This window comes from Ailuropoda melanoleuca, chromosome 3, assembly GCF_002007445.2.
Source record: "Ailuropoda melanoleuca isolate Jingjing chromosome 3, ASM200744v2, whole genome shotgun sequence".
Classification (NCBI taxonomy): domain Eukaryota; kingdom Metazoa; phylum Chordata; class Mammalia; order Carnivora; family Ursidae; genus Ailuropoda; species Ailuropoda melanoleuca.
The window spans coordinates 122056870-122075209 of record NC_048220.1 but is presented as its reverse complement, the minus strand read 5'-3'; the positions used below and the strand labels follow the sequence as shown (position 1 = coordinate 122075209).

The following is an 18340-nucleotide window of genomic DNA, read 5'->3' as shown; positions in this document are numbered from 1 at the left end:
AACCGGCGCGAATCAATGAGATCAAACGCGGGGGAGATGCACCGTCAATTACAAGCACTTGGACAAGTCTAACTTTTTTTTTTCTTTTACAAATACGCTTTCAAAAGCAATCTCAGCAACGCCCAAATAAGAAGCTACCTCTAAGCAAAATAGTATATATAAAGGGAGGGCGAATATATATATATAATAAGTATATATAAATATATTACAGGCGTACAGGTTTACACGCGGTGAACTTTGTCTTCCTTTTCTCTCTCTCTCTTTTTTTAAACGAGTGACACTGCAAAGAAGAATTCTTCCTCTCTGTCTCTTGGCGAAGGGGGTATTCTATTTTCTTAGAGCGCCCAAGAGGGCGCAGGGACCTCGGAGAGAAGAGTGGGGAGGAAAGAGGAAGGGTGGGTGGGGGGCAGAGGGCGAGTCGGCAGCGAGGGCAGACTCTTTCCTGCGGCACGATGCCGTCCACGCTGGTGCTCACTTTCTCCGCGTGCGTCTTGCTTGTCTGGGTGTTGCTGGTCGGCAGCACCAGTGGCGGTGGCGGCGGGGGCGCTAGCCTCGGCGGAGGGCGCCGGGAGAGAGAGGCGCTGCAGCCGCAGAAGATCGAGGTGCTGGTGCTGTTGCCCCAGGACGACTCGTACCTGTTCTCCCTGGCCCGGGTGCGGCCGGCCATAGAATACGCGCTGCGCAGCGTGGAGGGCAACGAGACTGAGCGGCGGCTTCTGCCACCCGGCACTCGCTTCCAGGTGACCTACGAAGACTCGGACTGCGGCAACCGCGCACTTTTCAGCCTGGTGGACCGCGTGGCGGCGGCACGCGGCGCCAAGCCCGATCTCATCCTGGGACCGGTGTGCGAGTACGCAGCAGCGCCCGTGGCCCGGCTTGCGTCGCACTGGGACCTGCCCATGCTGTCGGCAGGGGCACTGGCCGCTGGCTTCCAGCACAAGGACACGGAGTACTCGCACCTCACGCGCGTGGCACCCGCATACGCTAAGATGGGTGAGATGATGCTTGCTCTGTTCCGCCACCACCACTGGAGCCGCGCTGCACTGGTCTACAGCGATGACAAGCTGGAGCGGAACTGCTACTTCACCCTCGAAGGGGTCCACGAAGTCTTCCAGGAGGAGGGCTTGCACACGTCCGCCTACAATTTCGATGAGACCAAAGACTTGGACCTGGACGACATAGTGCGGTACATCCAGGCCAGTGAGCGAGGTGAGCAGGAGTGCGCCGCGGGCGTCCCGCCCTAACCCAGCCGCTCTCGGCGGCTCTCCCTACACACCCGTCCGCTCCTCTGCAGACCCCACTACCCCCTGCTGCACCGAAGACCCGGGGAGGACGCGCACGCGGGCATTCGCCCGCTGTGCGCTGTTTGGTTGCGACAACCTTTGACCATCGCCCTTCGCAGTCGCGGGGTGAATGCAGAGGTCCTTGGGAGGTGGTGGAGCCTGGGGGAGGGGCGTCTGAGCCTGCAGCTCCTGAGTGCCCAGGTCCGACAGGTGCTTTCAAATCGCTTGGGTTTTTCTTCCTCCCTCTCCCTTCGCCAGCGCCAGGCTGGTGATTGGGGGCACACTCTCCGTGCCCTGCTGAAAGCGTCCCGAGGCCAAGAGAACTTGTTACCCAGTCCTTTACTAGCGTGCGCCCCCTCCTAGTGCGGAAGCATATGCATTTGCTCCACAACTGGCTAGCGCCTACTTGGCTAGCTTGGTTCTACCGATTTCCCTGGCTGCTCCTTCCACTTCCCAGCTTTCCTTTAAAGGGTCATTGTTTCGCCCTTCTCATTCCTTCCGTAGCCCTTATAAAGGAGCTTCTGTGGTTTCCACCAAAAATGTTTCGCTGTGTCTGGACTCAGGCGACACTCACTTCCCGCCCCCCCCAACCCAGCGCATTCGGCACCGAGGTCTCTAAAGCGCCCCGAGAGAGNCATTTGCTCCACAACTGGCTAGCGCCTACTTGGCTAGCTTGGTTCTACCGATTTCCCTGGCTGCTCCTTCCACTTCCCAGCTTTCCTTTAAAGGGTCATTGTTTCGCCCTTCTCATTCCTTCCGTAGCCCTTATAAAGGAGCTTCTGTGGTTTCCACCAAAAATGTTTCGCTGTGTCTGGACTCAGGCGACACTCACTTCCCGCCCCCCCCAACCCAGCGCATTCGGCACCGAGGTCTCTAAAGCGCCCCGAGAGAGGCTTTTCGAGAGCGCGCGCTGGGGAAGCGGGCGCTTACAGCCTTTGCACGTGAGCCCCAAGTTTTCTCCCCGGGTCTGTGGGAGTTTGAATAACTACCAAACCAGACAAAACTCAAGCCTGAGGATGGCGGCTACGGCTACAGGGAGCAGGGAGCGGGAGGAGAAGCAAGTGGTCGCGGATACCTAATCACAGAAGACCCCAGTGCGGCCCATTTTACTGCAGTGTAGGCTGCGTGAAGGTGGCCTGAGTTCCCAGCATAGTGCGATGCCCTCTTTTCTGGTGTCAGGTTTGGGGTGCACAGTGCTCTGAGAACCCACGTCGGCTCCCCACTTGGCGCGCAAGCTCCTGGATTGTCAATGGTGCAGTCCCGGCAAAGCTCCCCACGACCCCACGCAGGGAGGCCCGAGGGGAGAAGGGCTGAGCCAAACACAGAGCTAGTCCACGACATGGCACGGCCAGGGGCCTCGGAGCTGTGGCCGTGGGACACAGCGTAACCGGAAGCTAGAAGCCTCAGGAACAGGTGAGAGTGGGCAGAAGCTCCCTGGAGGATGGCACCGTGGCGGCCCCCTTGCCCAGTCTGGCCACTCGGACTCGGGAATGAACGCACTCTTTAGAGAGAAGAGGCGGGAGGTGTTGACAGTGGGGATGCATGGCCAAGTTTTGAGCGTTCGAACTCCAGGCTGTCTGCGCCGAATCCCTGCCAGACAAGCAGGCGGGGCGCCGGTTTTGCTGATTATGAAAAAGGGCACTTGTGTCCAACCGCTGCGGACTCGCCACGCCCTGCGGAGAAGCCTGCGNTAGAGAGAAGAGGCGGGAGGTGTTGACAGTGGGGATGCATGGCCAAGTTTTGAGCGTTCGAACTCCAGGCTGCGCCGAATCCCTGCCAGACAAGCAGGCGGGGCGCCGGTTTTGCTGATTATGAAAAAGGGCACTGGTGTCCAACCGCTGCGGACTCGCCACGCCCTGCGGAGAAGCCTGCGTCTGCTTCTTTCCCCTCACCCAGTCCCCAGGTTACTGCAGAGCCCCGTAGACCTCAGGTTGCCCTGTGTCCTCGGGACCTGATTCTTCAGCTCTCCTCTTTCGAGGGGCTGGCATTTCCAGGGCCTAGTTTTCAGGGCAGGAAGGGCTGGGGATCGGTGTGTGTTATCCTGCGGGCGCGAGCCGCGGTCTGCCAACTGCGTCTACGCTGCCACAGCCCTGAAGGTCAAAATGCTGGCGGTGACCCATGCACACGTGGCCTGGGATCCATGGCCTAGGGGAGTAGTGGTGTGGCTGAGGCAAGGGGTAGGGAGGGGCCAGTGCCCTCTAGGCCTGGGGGCTTCAGAGCTCTTGGACTAACATTCTGGTGCCCGGCAACCTCATAGCTGTTCCCAGGTCTTTCTTCTTCTTCTCCTTCTCCTTCTCCTTCTCCTTCTTCCTCTTCCTCTTCCTCTTCCTCTTCTTCTTTTCTCTCTCTCTCTCTCTTTGTTGAGTTTGGTGGTGAAAGTCTGCTGGGCTGAACGGTATGTTTTACAGGTGATGAGGCTACCATTCTTCCTCTAAAGTTTATTTCCAACAGCGACTTGGCAGAAGGATAAATATTCATAAATATAAAGCAAAACAGTTTCTCTCCTAAGTCTTCTCCTCCACCCCTGTTTCCTACCCTCTGGTGAGAAAGTTGCTTGATCCCAAAGCTCTCTCTGGGGATCTTGTACTAATCACCCTCACTTTGCCATAAGTGGTTAAAGTGTTAAGTGGGACTTCAGTTCAGGGTTCCATGGAGTTGGACTTCCAGAGCTCCTGCCCTGGAAAAGAGGTTGGGCTCCTCCTAACTCTCATGCCTCAGGCTCCTTAGCTAAAGTGGCGGCAGATGGGGCAGCCCATCCTGGGGATGCTGGGACGGTTGAGTGAGCTAACAAGTGGAATGTACTGAAACAGTGCCAGGCATATACCGAATGCTCAGTAAACGGGAGGTTTGATTATGGTTATTCTTGTTACATATATATGACGATAATCACCCTTACCGAGGTGAGGCCATGCCTTGGGGAAGGAACCCCGGCAGGAGGGACAGACGCTCTGGCTTCGGCATCTCCGCTCCGCTGCTGTGTGGCCGGGCAAGGTTTTCACCTTCTCCAAGGTGGAATTTCCTCCTCCTGAAACAGTGAGGTCAGAGGAGAATCAGGCCTCTTCACGCTAATCTGGAGTTTGGATTTGTACTCACTCAAGTATTAAAAACATAACTGACCACATTTTTGTCCTTGAAAACTCCATATGAAACATCATAGAACCAGAGAATGTCTGTCCTCTGTCCCCCACCGTCTTTTGGAAATGATATTTTTAAGACTTTTCTGAACTTAATTTCATCTTTTTTTTTTTAAAGATTTTTATTTATTTGACACAGAGAGAGCATAAGCAGGGGGAGCAGCAGGCAGAGGGAGAGGAAGAAGCAGGCTCACCACTGAGCAGGGAGCTGGATGTGGGGCTTAATCCCAGGACCCTGGGATCATGACCTGAGCCAAAAGGCAGCTGCTTAACGGGCTGAGCCACCCAGGAGCCCCAATTTCATCTTTAAAATCATATTACAAATGTTTGAATTTCTTTATGGGTTAAAACTGATAATGCCACCATCTCAAATAATAATATGACTAAAATTTCACTTGGCTATGTGCTGTGCTGTAAAATGAAGAACTGAGGGGACATTGATCATTCCTTTTAGGGATTTACTGTTGACATCAATAATTTAAAAAAATTTTTCCCCATCTTTTGTCTTTAGCCAGCACAGAGCATCACCGAAATACACACACCTGAGTCTATATCAGTAAAACAAACAAACAAAAAAAACTTTACTTAAACCTTATTCACTTCTACAGTCCACGACTGTCCTCAGTATTCTGTAGTCATCAATATATTTATTTTAAAAAAGGCAAGTTTAGGGACGCCTGGGTGGCTCAGTCGTTAAGAATCTGCCTTTGGCTCAGGGCGTGATCCCGGAGTCCTGGGATAGAGCCCCGCATTGGGCTTCTTGCTCCGCTGGGAGCCTGCTTCTTCCTCTCCCACTGCCCCTGATTGTGTTCCCTCTCTTGCTGTCTGTCTGTCTCTCTGTCAAATAAATAAATAAAATCTTAAAAAAAATAAAATAAAAAGGCAAGTTTAAAAATAACAATTTTTTTAAAGCAATAGGAGCTAGCAGTTGTTTTGTCTATGGATCTTAGGAGACACAGAACTGGAAGTTGTGTACACACACATTTTTGTATGAAGAACTGTAGTTTTATCCTTTTAGTTATTAATATGTCATTGATGTGGGCCTGCTAACAACTATAGAGACAACAGTATTTAATCAGTACAAGAGTCACTTATTTTTAGAATTAGGCTGGGGTAAATGACCAAGTGGTTGATCAGCAGACTTTTTAAGCAAATAACGCATGATAAGTGTAGAATAACACAGAGCAGGGGAAAAGAAGCATTGTAAGCTGCAGTATAGAAACTCTGAAAGTCTTTGGAGTGGATAGACCTTTGTGAACAACAAAAATAAAAGTGCAATCTCTATTTTGCAAATGAAACCCATTGTTGTGTAGTGTAGAAATGGCCAGAAAGAAGTCTTTTTTCAAAAAAAGATATTAATCTTTTGGGAGTTAGTTATACAGTTACATAGATTAAAAAGTCAGAAGATTACATGAGCCTTATTAGGAACAAGAGTTTACTGCATCCTGCTTCCCATGTCTCACTTGCCAGAGGAAAGTACTTTCGATTCTTGCAGGAATTTCTGTAGGTGTTTGACTTCATACCTCTAAATAACATGTGACTTTGATTATTTCAGTTTGAGGGTTTCTCCCCTACTGTCCCAGTGGCAGATGATAATTTAGTTCTTTCTCCTGCATATTAACCACATGCTCGAATTCTCCTTGCAGACCTTTCAGAAAGATTGTGTAAAAATTTTTGGTTAGCTCAGCTTTCAGTATCAATATCATTATTGCCTTCTAAATGCTATTTGTAGTTGGACCATATTGGCTATTACAATGACATTTCCTGCTTTGCTCTAGTTTTCCTTGGGTTAAAAAAAGTCTGTTTTTCTTGTTTGCTTAGTTTCCTATGGACTTACAACTAAACTATCCATCCACTCTTATTGCAAGCCCCTCAGATGCTCCAGTTTGGTTATTTTCTAAGGCAGGTGGCACAGTTGTCACTCTGGATCCTTTCTTTAACAACCCCCTGCAGCTCCCATTGCCTCTCTCTCTCTCTCTTTCTCGGACTAGAGCCCTAGGTCTTCCTCTTTCTTGGTTTATGTTCTTGTTTTGGTGGAGCACTTCCTCCAGGAGCTTTCTCAGAAAGGACGGATGAGAGCTGTAGCTTGCTACCTTTCATGACTGAAAAGGTCTTCATTCTGCCCTTATACATTATTATGGAATTCTAGGGTGGAAATCATTTTCCCTCAAGACTTGAAGGCTTGTCTTATAAATTCCAATGTTGCTACTGGAAAGTTTGAATCGACTTGGATTCTTGACCTATTGTTTGTTATCTGTTATTTTTTTCCTGAAAATTTTTAGGATTTTCTCTTTGCTCTCAGTGTTTTAACATTTTATTATGACGTACTTTCATGCCAGTATCTTGCCTTAGGCACTTCAGGGGATTGGAGGGTACACCTCTTCAGTACAGAGACTCATGTCTTTTAGTTCTGAAAAAAATTTAAAAAAATTTTTTAAAGATTTTATTTATTTATTTGACAGAGAGAGGGCCAGCCAGCGAGAGAGGGAACACAAGCAGGGGGAGTGGAGAGGAAGAAGCAGGCTCCCAGTGGAGGAGCCTGATGCGGGGCTTGATCCCAGGACTCTGGGATCATGCCCTGAGCCGAAGGCAGACACTTAATGACTGAGCCACCCAGGCGCCCCCTGAAAAAATTTCTTAAATTATTTCCTTTATCCCCTTCATTTTCTCTGTTTGTCTTTCTAGAATTTGTATCATTTGGATGTTAGACTTCCTGGATTGAAACTCTACTTTTCTTACCTCTTTTTCCTATTTACTGCCTATCTTTTAAAAATAAATTCCTCTGATTTAGGTATTTCTTTGCTCCCCAAATTTCTATTAAGTTTTGTTTTCTAATTTCTGCTATATCATATTTTCAATCTGTGGCACATGGCATATATTGCTTTGCTTCCATAAAGTAACATCTCTTTTCTTTTTTAAGCTTCAAATTAAATGGAAAATGGATGCAAGAGTCAGATGGAGAATGTGAAAATATGTTTTTTTAAAAGATTTTATTTATTTATTTGAGAGAGAGTGAGAGCAAGCACGAGCGGGGGGAGGAGCAGAGTGAGAGGGAGAAGCAGACTCCCTGCTGAGTAGGGAGCCCAATGTGGGGTTCAATCCCAGGACCTCAAGATCACGGCCTGAGCCTAAGCAGAAGGTAGATACTTAACCGACTGAGCCACCCAGGTGCCCAGAAAATATGTTTTTATTATTGATAAAACCTATTGGGAAAGATGGATTTAGATTTGTTGCCAAAAGGGCCTACTTACTGTTTACTTCTCCCTTAATATGTGCCCTCTGCAAGCAGACATGCACCCAAAAGAGGAAGAAGGAAAGGATCCAGCATGCCTTTTTTTGGGTCCAGTGTGCCATTTTTGTTTTCAGACTCACCTCAACAATCCAACAATTTACTCCTTTTCCTTTGGTGGGGGGAGAGGGATGAATGAAGGTACATTGAGGGGTGAGGAGTCTCACCCTCTTAGAGGTTACTCCAGACGGAAACATGAGATTGGGGAAAAGATATCCCCCCAAGTCAGGTATGCCACCTGGACTGTTTCTGGTTCTCTGAATTGGCTTCTGTAGCCACACCTTAGCACTTCTCTCTGCCATTTCTAGAGTGATTGCAAAGTCTCTTCCAGAAGACACTGGGAGTCAGACAGTGGAGGATGCCATGGGACATCACAGGTCTTTGGCAAAGAGAGAAATAGAGCAGAATGATGAACAGTCCATCTAGAAACTTAGAATTACACCAGCATCCCTCCTTTTACAAGTTTAACAATTTGACCAAAAAATGAGTACTTATATATTTAACTATACTTAAATACAGCACAAATTGTCTTAAATGACCTTCCTTTAAGCAGCCTGCAGGGTTAGCTGCAGCTCTCTTTTGCTCCATACACTTTATTGGCTGTTGGTGTATACTTCTCCTGATTATGGCCGAACGCTTCTCACACTTGTCCATTGACTCTCCAAGAGTTGTCGCCAAATCCGTTTATACCAGTTGTACTTATTATAATAAGTGTGTAATTTAATTAGTTATTATATAAACTGATGAAACATGAGTAGGAGGAGAAAGCTATTTTAGTGAAAACTATTTTAAACCTTCTGACAGATTGTATAAAGGCAAGTTGCTAAAAATAGCTGCTGTTGAATTAGGCATGAATGAAACAGCCATAAGAAATTAGGGAACACCCTCCAAATCTAGAAGGATTCTGCATTCTCTCTGCTTTGCCAGCGTCTGAAAGTGCTTTCTCCAGCTTCAACCGGATGAGAATTTGCACTATGGGCTTCTTTATGCAAGAAGAACAATATCCTGCCCGTGAACTTGGAAATTAGTTCTCACAAAAGAGGGTTTAACTGCATGGTCAGCGCAAAATGGATGAGATCTAAAACAATCAAGCCTGCTCAGAGACACACGCTGCGGCTCCGCGCCACTCGTGCTCAGTCCAGCAGGCACTGACATTTAAAGAAAGGGTGTGTGTGTCAGAGGGTTTGGTCTCGTGGTCATGGGAATGGGGAGAAGGAGATGGGCCAGAGCTGTAAAAATAGACAAAGAAGTGACAGGGGGCAGCATTGGGCAGAGCCCAACCAGGGCTTAGCGAAGCTTATGCTCGGGCCTGAGGACACAGCCTGTTAGGGCCTGTGCTCCGTATAGCACTCCCACGGGTGCATAGGCTTACCGAGGCCTGACGCCTTCGGATGCCTGTATCCTCCAGCTGACCCCCTGGTTTGGATTCGTCCTCACTAACAGCCTCCTGCTTACAATTTGGCTTCTCATTTGGCATGCCCAGGGAGGTGTTGATGCAAATGTGTTTGTGATTGTGGTCCTCATTGAAATGAAGTAATCTGCATTTGAGAGTATCTAAAAACATCGGAGTTAGATGATGGGGATTCTGCCTCCAAGCAATGCCTCTACTCTTTATGTGCTGACAGCATCAGGTTCTATATCTGGGGGTTTGGGGTCAGACTCCAGACTATGATCAGTTGATGACATAGTTGAGGATCACAAAATGATGGGGGCTGCTGGCGGACAGTAGCTAGAGGTCCGGGGTCCTTCTGTAGATGGCCACTCTTGGAATCTGCACTCTTCAAACTTGTCCAGCCTCAGCCTTTTCCTTATTGGCCGCTATGTGGGATACCGTGGCTCTTTTTTATGATTTCAGGGACTAGAATTGAATCAGAGCTAAAATAAGGGTCTAGGTCATAATGAACAATGAAGAGTTTCTTTCAAAGCTCCCTTGCTGAGGGATCTTGGAATTTGACTACTTATCCCAAATATATAACAATAATTTTAGGCACAAACAACGCCTACTCCCACAGTTATAGTCCTTTTGGAATTTCGTATTGTTAAAACTTGTTCTCCTGAGTGTGAGCCAGCACAGCGAGCCCTTCTGTAGTAAGAAATGTCAGAATCATGATCTAACACTCGGAATTAACGTGTAATAAACGAAGTATCAGCAGGCGCCTCACCTTTCGTGCAGGTTGCCAAGGCAGCTTTGGCACAACCTGGAGTTTGTCTGACGTCTTTCAGCACCCATGCTTTTACAAAGAACAGACACATCGCGGAGGGCTGGCATGTGTGGTGATAACGTGGGGGACAGCCCCCCAGGCCTCTCTGGGTCTCCTTTCCCGTGTATGCAGTGAAACACAGTGGTCTGCATCATGGGGACCAGGGGCCATCGACAGTGATCGAATTAACTGGACAACGGCCAGGCACCCGCTTCACGCCAGCCTGGTGTAGCTCTTACGTGGCAGGCTACAAGGTTCTGGAGCTACTTAAAGCTTCTCAAATCTGGCAGTGTGGGTGTAAACGGAGAGAACATGAGGAGGGACCTGGAGTCTTGTTAACTATTTCCTATATACGTTGAGACAGCTCGAGAGAAATGTTTCAACATTCAGACAGCAGAAAGCTTACACCACTCACTGCATCCTCTGATTTGCCTAATGACTGTTCTCCCTAAAGCCATTCAGTTTGCTTTTTTCTGGAAAATGTATTTACCATCCTGTTGATACTCTTCACTGGCTTATATTGGGCAAATCTGATGATATCTTTAAAGTATTTTTAAAAAGAGTGATTTTGAAATAATTTTATACTTTTGGAAAAGATGTAAGAAAGTGTAAGAACCTCTGTACAGCCTTCACCCTGGCTGTTACCAGTTGTATCATTTTGCCCCATATGCTATCACTCCAAATCTCTCCCCTCCTCCTTCCCTTCCTACCACCTTCAAACACACACACACACACACACACACACACACACACTCACACACACACCACATATAATTAGCTTTTTATGAACCATTTGAGAAGTAAGTAGGGCCATCATACTCCCTTACCCCTAAATACTTAAGTGTGTTTCCTAAGAACAAACACATTTACTTACAAAACCCCAGTGTAAGCATGAAAAGCAAAAACTCTAACACATGCAATATTGCGATCTAATTTACAGACTTACCCAATTTTTTCCAGTTGTCTCAGTAACGCCCTTTATAGCAAAACTTTTTTTTTTTTTTACTATTTCTTTAAGATGCAGGATCACACTTTTAGTTTTCTGTTCCTTGAAGTCTTTTTAGGTTAGAACATTTCCAAAGTTGGGTTTTTGGCTGCTCTCCTGCTTGGAGTCATGTTGCCCATTTTGACCTTTTTGGTGCCGGGTGTAGGTTCACGCGTGTGCTCCTGTGGTTGGTGATGGTGGCTCCCATCACCTGGTTATGCTGGAGTCCGTTCGCTTTCTCCACTGTCAAGTTACTCTTCTCTCCCTTCGTAATTAGTAAGTCACGAATGGGGAGATGATTTAGGGCTATATTAGTCCCCGGTTCCTTGTCAGACGTCCCCCTCCCCTGGTTTCCACGTCCTCACTGTCCTGTGGGAAAGGGAGTTTCACGCATGTTCTTTGTTCCTCCCTCCCCAGTGGTGATCATGTGTGCGAGCAGCGACACCATCCGGGGCATCATGCTGGCGGCGCACAAGCATGGGATGACCAGTGGAGACTACGCCTTCTTCAACATTGAGCTCTTCAACAGTTCTTCCTACGGTAACTGTGCTTCCAGTTTCCCCTCTCTTCAAGGTGTCAAAAGAGGTCCTGAGAAAGTCAATAATTTGAATGACCTCAATAGACTTGATTCCATAGAAAGGAACTTAGAAATGTGTGATACTGAACACTCCCAGGACTTCTAAGTTCTCAAGCTTTTCTTCTCTGAGAACTCAGAGCAAGAAGATACCTCTTACTTGGGGTGCCCATGGACTGTCTGGGAGGGAGCATAGCTCCCTCCAGTGCTCCAGATGGTCATAAATCCAGGCCCTAAAGACCCCTCTCAAGCGTGTTTCCAACTGTGGGTTGCCACTATGATGGATGGTTGGAATATTTTAATGAGATGTGGGCATGATTTTTAATGGAATATACTAGAATATATTGATGTAATAGAACATGTTAAAGTGTGTCACACATTGCAAGTGTATTATTTCATAAAACTTTTATTTTGGTAATATAATCGTATGTGTGTATATATCTAAGCAGGTCACACATAGGTGTGTAATGGGCTGCAGTGTGAAAATAAAATAACCATTACTATAAATTGAGGTAAAAGCATTTTGAAAGCTACTGCTCCCAGCCCCTCTTCCTTCCAGATTATTGCCTGCAGTTCAGCCTCCCCTATATAGAATTTTGAGATCCACCAACACATATGATTGAAAGCATATCATTCCTTAAAATGGATCTGGGGAGGTTCCCGGTGTTCCTGTGATGGAGTGTGTTTAAGAAGGCCATGAAGATCACAGGTTCAAAATGTTTCTGCCATATGTGATGAGGACTCTCTCTGAAGGAGACAGCGTAGGACAATGGAAAATTTTCTCAAATACAGCACATTGGCTGCTCAAAACTGAGCAGTTATAGGGAATCATAAGTATACTTTTCACAAAGGGCTTGTTTATGCTGAGCTCTACTTCCCCGTTCTTGCTGCTGAGAGACAGTTTGACAGGATCTAAAACTTTAAGCATACACCTCACTTTGCTGCTCTGAAACCCTGGCTTAGTCAATGAACTCAAACAAGAGAGGATTGTGCGTAAACAGGTAGTAAAACACAACTCTCACAGGGCTAAAGAAAAGTTGATGAAACAAGAGTAGCTCCTGCTTCCTGTAGTGGATAAGACTGGCGATTTGAGGCTTGCAGGATAAACACCCATTTTTCCTCTTTGCTGCCATGGTTGTCTTTCCCCTTCTCTTTGTGTGAGCTAAGTGGTGGTTTCACTTTTTGACCCCAGATCAGAACGTAATTATATTATTGACTATAGTATTGAGTTCACTGAGATAGTGGTAGAAACGGGTCAAAATGAAAAACATTTATTCTGAGTTTTGCAAGTTGGTGATGAAAAACAGTGTGTATTCAGAGAAAATGCATGTGAATGCACATTATAAATGGGCCAGTGCAGTGCAAATATTAGGTACTGGAATTCCTTGCATTCACAAATAAAGCTTATATTACTTTTCTTTGCTAATTACAATACATGAGTATTATAGAAAATTTGAGAAACAAAATCACAGGGAAGAAAATAAGTTACTATAATTCTGCCACCCAGCTAAAAGTATATTGATAATATTTAGAAATATATACATCTTGCTTATTTTATAAAAAAATATTTACAGGGGCGCCTGGGTGGCACAGCAGTTAAGCGTCTGCCTTTGGCTTAGGGCGTGATCCCGGCGTTATGGGATCAAGCCCCACATCGGGCTCTTCCGCTATGAGCCTGCTTCTTCCTCTCCCACTCCCCCTGCTTGTGTTCTCTCTCTCGCTGGCTGTCTCTATCTCTGTCGAGTGAATAAATAAAATAAAAATCTTTAAAAAAATATTTACAAAAATATTTTTCCATAAAGTGGTTATACTATTTCAAATGTGGCTACATAGTATTTTATAATGCTGACATGCCATCTTTACCTCAGCAGTCTGTCGTTTTCAATATTTATGTTGTTGTCAGCTTTTTACTATTAAGAACAATGCTATATTGAGTAGCCTTTATGTGCACACGCACACGCACACACCCATGTTTATACATACATACTACCTGTGAGATAAATTTCTTGAAGTAGAATTTCTGGGTCCAAAGTTTAAAGTTCTGATAGATCTTGCCAAGTTGACCTCTGAAGAGGTTTACCACTTTATGTTTTTGCAACAAGCTATGAGACTGTCTGTTTTCCTGCATCCTTACATCATCTAACTTTTAAATTATTTTATTTGACTTTCTTTTTATAGCCATATGCAGTGTTTTGCCATTTCTTCATTTATATTCTGTACCATTCTTGTTGAGTTCATTCTTAGATATTATGTTTTCTGATTGTTATTATGATCATGTTCTTTTCCCATTACATTTTATAACTGGAGTTGTTATATAGAAAAGCTATGAGATTCTGTTTATTTTGCAAGAATTCCACATATTAAACCCTCTGTTCCAATAGTTTATTATATCATTTTCATATAGCAAAAAGAGTTTTTCCCCATTTTGACAGCTGAACATCTTATTTTTCTTTTTTCATTGCATTGGCAAGAACCTCTAGAATTATATTATATAACAGTGGTGATACTTTTTAATTTCTGACTTCTTGAATTGAAGTAGATGTTAAAGTCTCCTTTTATTTCTAGCTTATTAAATGTGGTTTTAAAAATTGGAAACCAGTGGGGAATGTTATCAAGTACATTTGACCTATTTTTTAAATAAATTTCCTAAGATTGAGCCATTGTAGTATTCTTGGAATTAAGTATACTTTGTCATGATGCCTTTTTTAGGTGTATTGCTGATTGTAACTTTTTAGTATCTTATTTAGGATTTTTGAGTCTATATTTGTGAGTGAGATTGGACAGGAGTTTTCTTGCCTTGAGGTGGTATCGCCAGATTTTAATATCAAGTTTACATTAGCTTTATAACATTAATTGGGACACTTTCCATTGTTTTTGTGCTCCAGAACAGTTTATATACCATAAGAATATTCCTTGAAAGATGGAAACAATTCAACTCTGTATCTGGACCTAACTTCTTTTTAGAGGTAATTTTTTGAAAAACTTAAAAAAAATTTTATTTTGAAATAATTTTAGACTTACAGAAAACTTGCAAAAATAATATAGAAAGTTCATATATACCTTTTATCCAGATTCCTCTAATGTTAACAATTTAAATAACCANTTTTATTTTGAAATAATTTTAGACTTACAGAAAACTCGCAAAAATAATATAGAAAGTTCATATATACCTTTTATCCAGATTCCTCTAATGTTAACAATTTAAATAACCATAGCAAAATTATCAAAAATAAGAATATTAACATTGGTACAATACTACTAACTAAACTACAAGCCTTATTTGAAATTTACTACATTTCCTGCTAATGATCTTTTTCTGTTCCAGGATCCAATCCATTTAGTTGTTGTATCTTCTTAATCTTTGCCAAACTGTGTCATGTCCTCAATCTTTCATAGTCATTCATGACCTGACAGTGATGAATCTGTTATTTCGTAGAATGTCTCCCAGTTGGGTTTATCTATTGTTTTCACACGGTAAGACTGAGTTTATACTTATTTGGCAAGAATACCACAAAAGTGATACCGTGTCCTTCTCCTTGCATGATATCACTGTGTAAGAAGTCTTAGCCATATGATTTAGTATTGGTGATTTGGGGACAACTTTTTAAAATGTATTTTTTCCATGAGTTCAGTTTTTCTGCTTCTTGAAAATTAAATTGCATAGAGTTATATAATGTGCTCTATACAGCTGGCAAAGTATCCTTGGTGTTTCTGATTAGGCCTCCTTTCTTTTTTACCTTTTACAGCATGGCTGCTCAGGCTCTGGGCTCTGGTATCAGTCTGCCTGAAAGGCTGTGCTCTTGGCAGATTGAGGTAACCCTGTCTTCCGTCGCGGGTCTTAGTTTCTTTTTAGTGATAATAATAATACTTACCTCATGACATCAAGCTGAGTAATAAATGAGGTAACATATGTGAGATACATAGCAAACTTCTTGGAACATAATGAGTGTTTAATAAATTAGCTATATTATTAGTCTTAGTTTACTTTGATGATTATATATAGTTCTTAAAATGGTAAGTTTATACATTTTTCTTGGTGTAGCTTTTTTTTTTTAAAGATTTTATTTATTTATTCGACAGAGATAGAGACAGTCAGTGAGAGAGGGAACACAAGCAGGGGGAGTGGGAGAGGAAGAAGCAGGCTCACAGCAGAGGAGCCTGATGTGGGGCTCGATCCCACAATGCCAGGATCACGCCCTGAGCCGAAGGCAGGCGCCCAACCGCTGTGCCACCCAGGCGCCCCTTGGTGTAGCTTTTTTAAAAAAGATTTTATTTATTTATTTGAGAGAGAGAGAGAAAGCATGAGAGGGGAAGAGGGGTAGAAGGAGAGGGAGAAACAGACTACCCGCTGAGCAGGGAGCCTGACATGGGGCTTGATCCCTGGACCCGGAGATCTTGACCTGAACCAAAGGCAGATGCTTAACTGACTGAGCCACCCAAGCATCCCTCTTGGTGTAGTTTTATAGATAAGTTTAGGCCATACATTCTGTTAACAAAGTAACCAGCTTTTATCTAATACAGCCTAAGAACGGGTGTAGGTGCTTTAGGAATTACATCTGCATGCAAATGACCAAGACTCCCACCTATGGTGATTTAAACAAAGGTGGAGCTTTATCCTCTCCCCTGTAAGAAGTCCAGGGGTGGGCAGTCCAGAGTAGAGATGGTGGTTCCATAATGTCATCAGACGTCCAAGCTTCTTCTGTTTCTCGGCTCCCTTAATGTTAGTGAACTGCATCCGTCCTCAGGATCACAAGGTGGTGGTTAGGACTCTGGGGATGGTGCCTTCATTCTAGGCAAGATGAAGGGAGAAGGATGAAAGGCAAACAGAGACCGTCTCAGTTGACACAATTCTGTTTGAAAGTCTCTCTGGAAGCCCCTCTGATTAACTTCTACTTATATATCATTTGCTACCTCTAGTTGAGAGGGATGCCAGGAAATGTATGCTCTCAGTTAGACTCACTGTTACCCCAAATCAATTTAGGAACCTCTTACTAAGGAAGAAGGAAGAATGAATGTAGGGAGGCAAATGTCGATGCTTGCCAGAGACTCCGAAGCCCCTTTCTTCCTCAGAGTAGAAGCAGTAAACAGAATCTTACAGCAGGCAGAGAGACCTAGACCAAGGTTCTGGTGTCTATCATTAGTAAAGGGTCTTCTCTGAGATTTTTTTTAAAGATTTATTCATTTATTTGAGAGAGAGAGTGAGCAAGCATGCACATATGTGAGTGTGCACGAGTTGGGGGGACAGAGGGAGAGAATCTTCAAGCAGACTCCCCGCTGATCATGGAGCCCCACATGGGGCTCGATTCCATGGCTCATGAAATCATGACTTGAGCTGAAACCAAGAGTTGGAAGCATAACTGTCTGAGCGACCCAGGCGCCCTATTGTGCCCTAAACATCAGCTATATGTTCATGAAAAGTTCTTCAGCATCACTTTCTCCCTGTGCTTCCTCACACCAAACTCTATACTGGCTCTAGAAAAAGGCTCTATTTTAATTAATACTTACTTGCTATTGGATTTTAGGAAAAACATATAATATGCCCATATTTACTGATTACTGGATTGTTTGGTCTTGGCAAGTACTCAAACAAATTCTCAGATCTGCCCAAATTATAGTTATAGGAATTCAGAATATATTATGGGAGAATTCAAGTGGTGGAAAATAAGACTGAAAGGATAGGTTTAAAAAAGTCTAGAGAGAAGTGGCGTCTGGATGGCTCAGTCGGTTAAGCATCTGATGCTTGATTTCAGCTCAGGTCATGATTTCAGGGTTCTGGGGTCATGCCTCATGTAGGGCTCTGTGCTCACCATGGAGTCTGCTTGAGATTCTCTTCCTCTCCCTCTGCCCCTCCTCCCTGCTCATTCGCATGCTCTCTCTCTCTCAATTAAATAAAGAAGTCTTTAAACAAATCTAGAAAGAAGGTGATATGTACTGCCATGTAGAGTTTTTACTAGCACCTGTTGGCATTGTTTTTCATCAGCATTATGTTTTTTGCATGTAAGTTAGGCGGCAGGTTATTTGGGTGATCCTGTCCAGGACTGTTACAATTATCAGAGAGAGTTCTTGAGTTCCTGATAACTCAGTGGGCAATAATTCAGGTGAAGATGAAAGTACAGTAGAGCTAGGTGATGCACATAAATTATTTGACTTGCTAGAAGTGGAAAAATAGAGAAATTGAGGAGCAATTAGATTTATTATGTTTTACTATAAAAGAAATATATGCACATTCAAGTCAGTTTGGGACAATGTGAAAAGAAAAAGAATTCTCATACGATCTTTCAACTATAACAGTTGTTAAACCACATGTAGACACTTCCTCTTCTGACCTTTCTTTCTGTGTTACTTTTGTTCTTAACACTTCTGTCATCCGATTGCATGTTCAGTTTTAAAGCTTGGAACACCCCAGACTCTGATGAAGTGAACATAGAGCAGACATGGCATCAGTGTTTGCAGTCTGGCTTGCATTTGAATTCTCCTTCTGTTTATTAGCTAAGTGACTTGGGCACATCAATCTCCTCGAGCCTCAGTTTCCCCATCTGTAAGGTGGCAGTTATACTTGTATCTTCCTCATGGAGTTTTTATGAGGATTAAAGAATGAAATGCTACAGGCAATGCCATTCACAATGGCATCACCCAATAAGTGGTGCTCTGACTACTGATGGGAGCCAGCAAGCCAGCCTAGCCCATGGCAAGCATGTAACACCTGGATGTTTGGAGAGGGTGGAGTGCGGCGAGGTCAAGAACCATAGCACTACAGAGCCAGCCCCGGGGAGCTCCAGGCATTCATTTCTTGGACATATTCTGTGATGTCTCAGCTAGTTATCCCAGTGTGGGTACCCCTTGCCAGCGCCAGCTCCCTGGCGTTAGGCTTGGT

The 18340-nt window shown here is 44.5% G+C and overlaps 1 protein-coding gene across 2 annotated transcripts in view; it reads left to right on the top strand.

The window, feature by feature from the left end:
* The first annotated feature begins 6 nt into the window (after positions 1-6).
* Positions 7-18340, top strand: part of NPR3 (natriuretic peptide receptor 3) — a 74877-nt gene continuing 56543 nt past the window's right edge. For both annotated transcript variants that reach the window (XM_034657044.1, XM_034657043.1), the window contains exons 1-2: positions 7-1209; positions 11310-11432. In XM_034657044.1, the coding sequence (XP_034512935.1) occupies positions 453-1209; positions 11310-11432 (880 nt within the window). In that variant the 5' untranslated portion in view covers positions 7-452. The remainder of the gene's footprint in view (positions 1210-11309; positions 11433-18340) is intronic.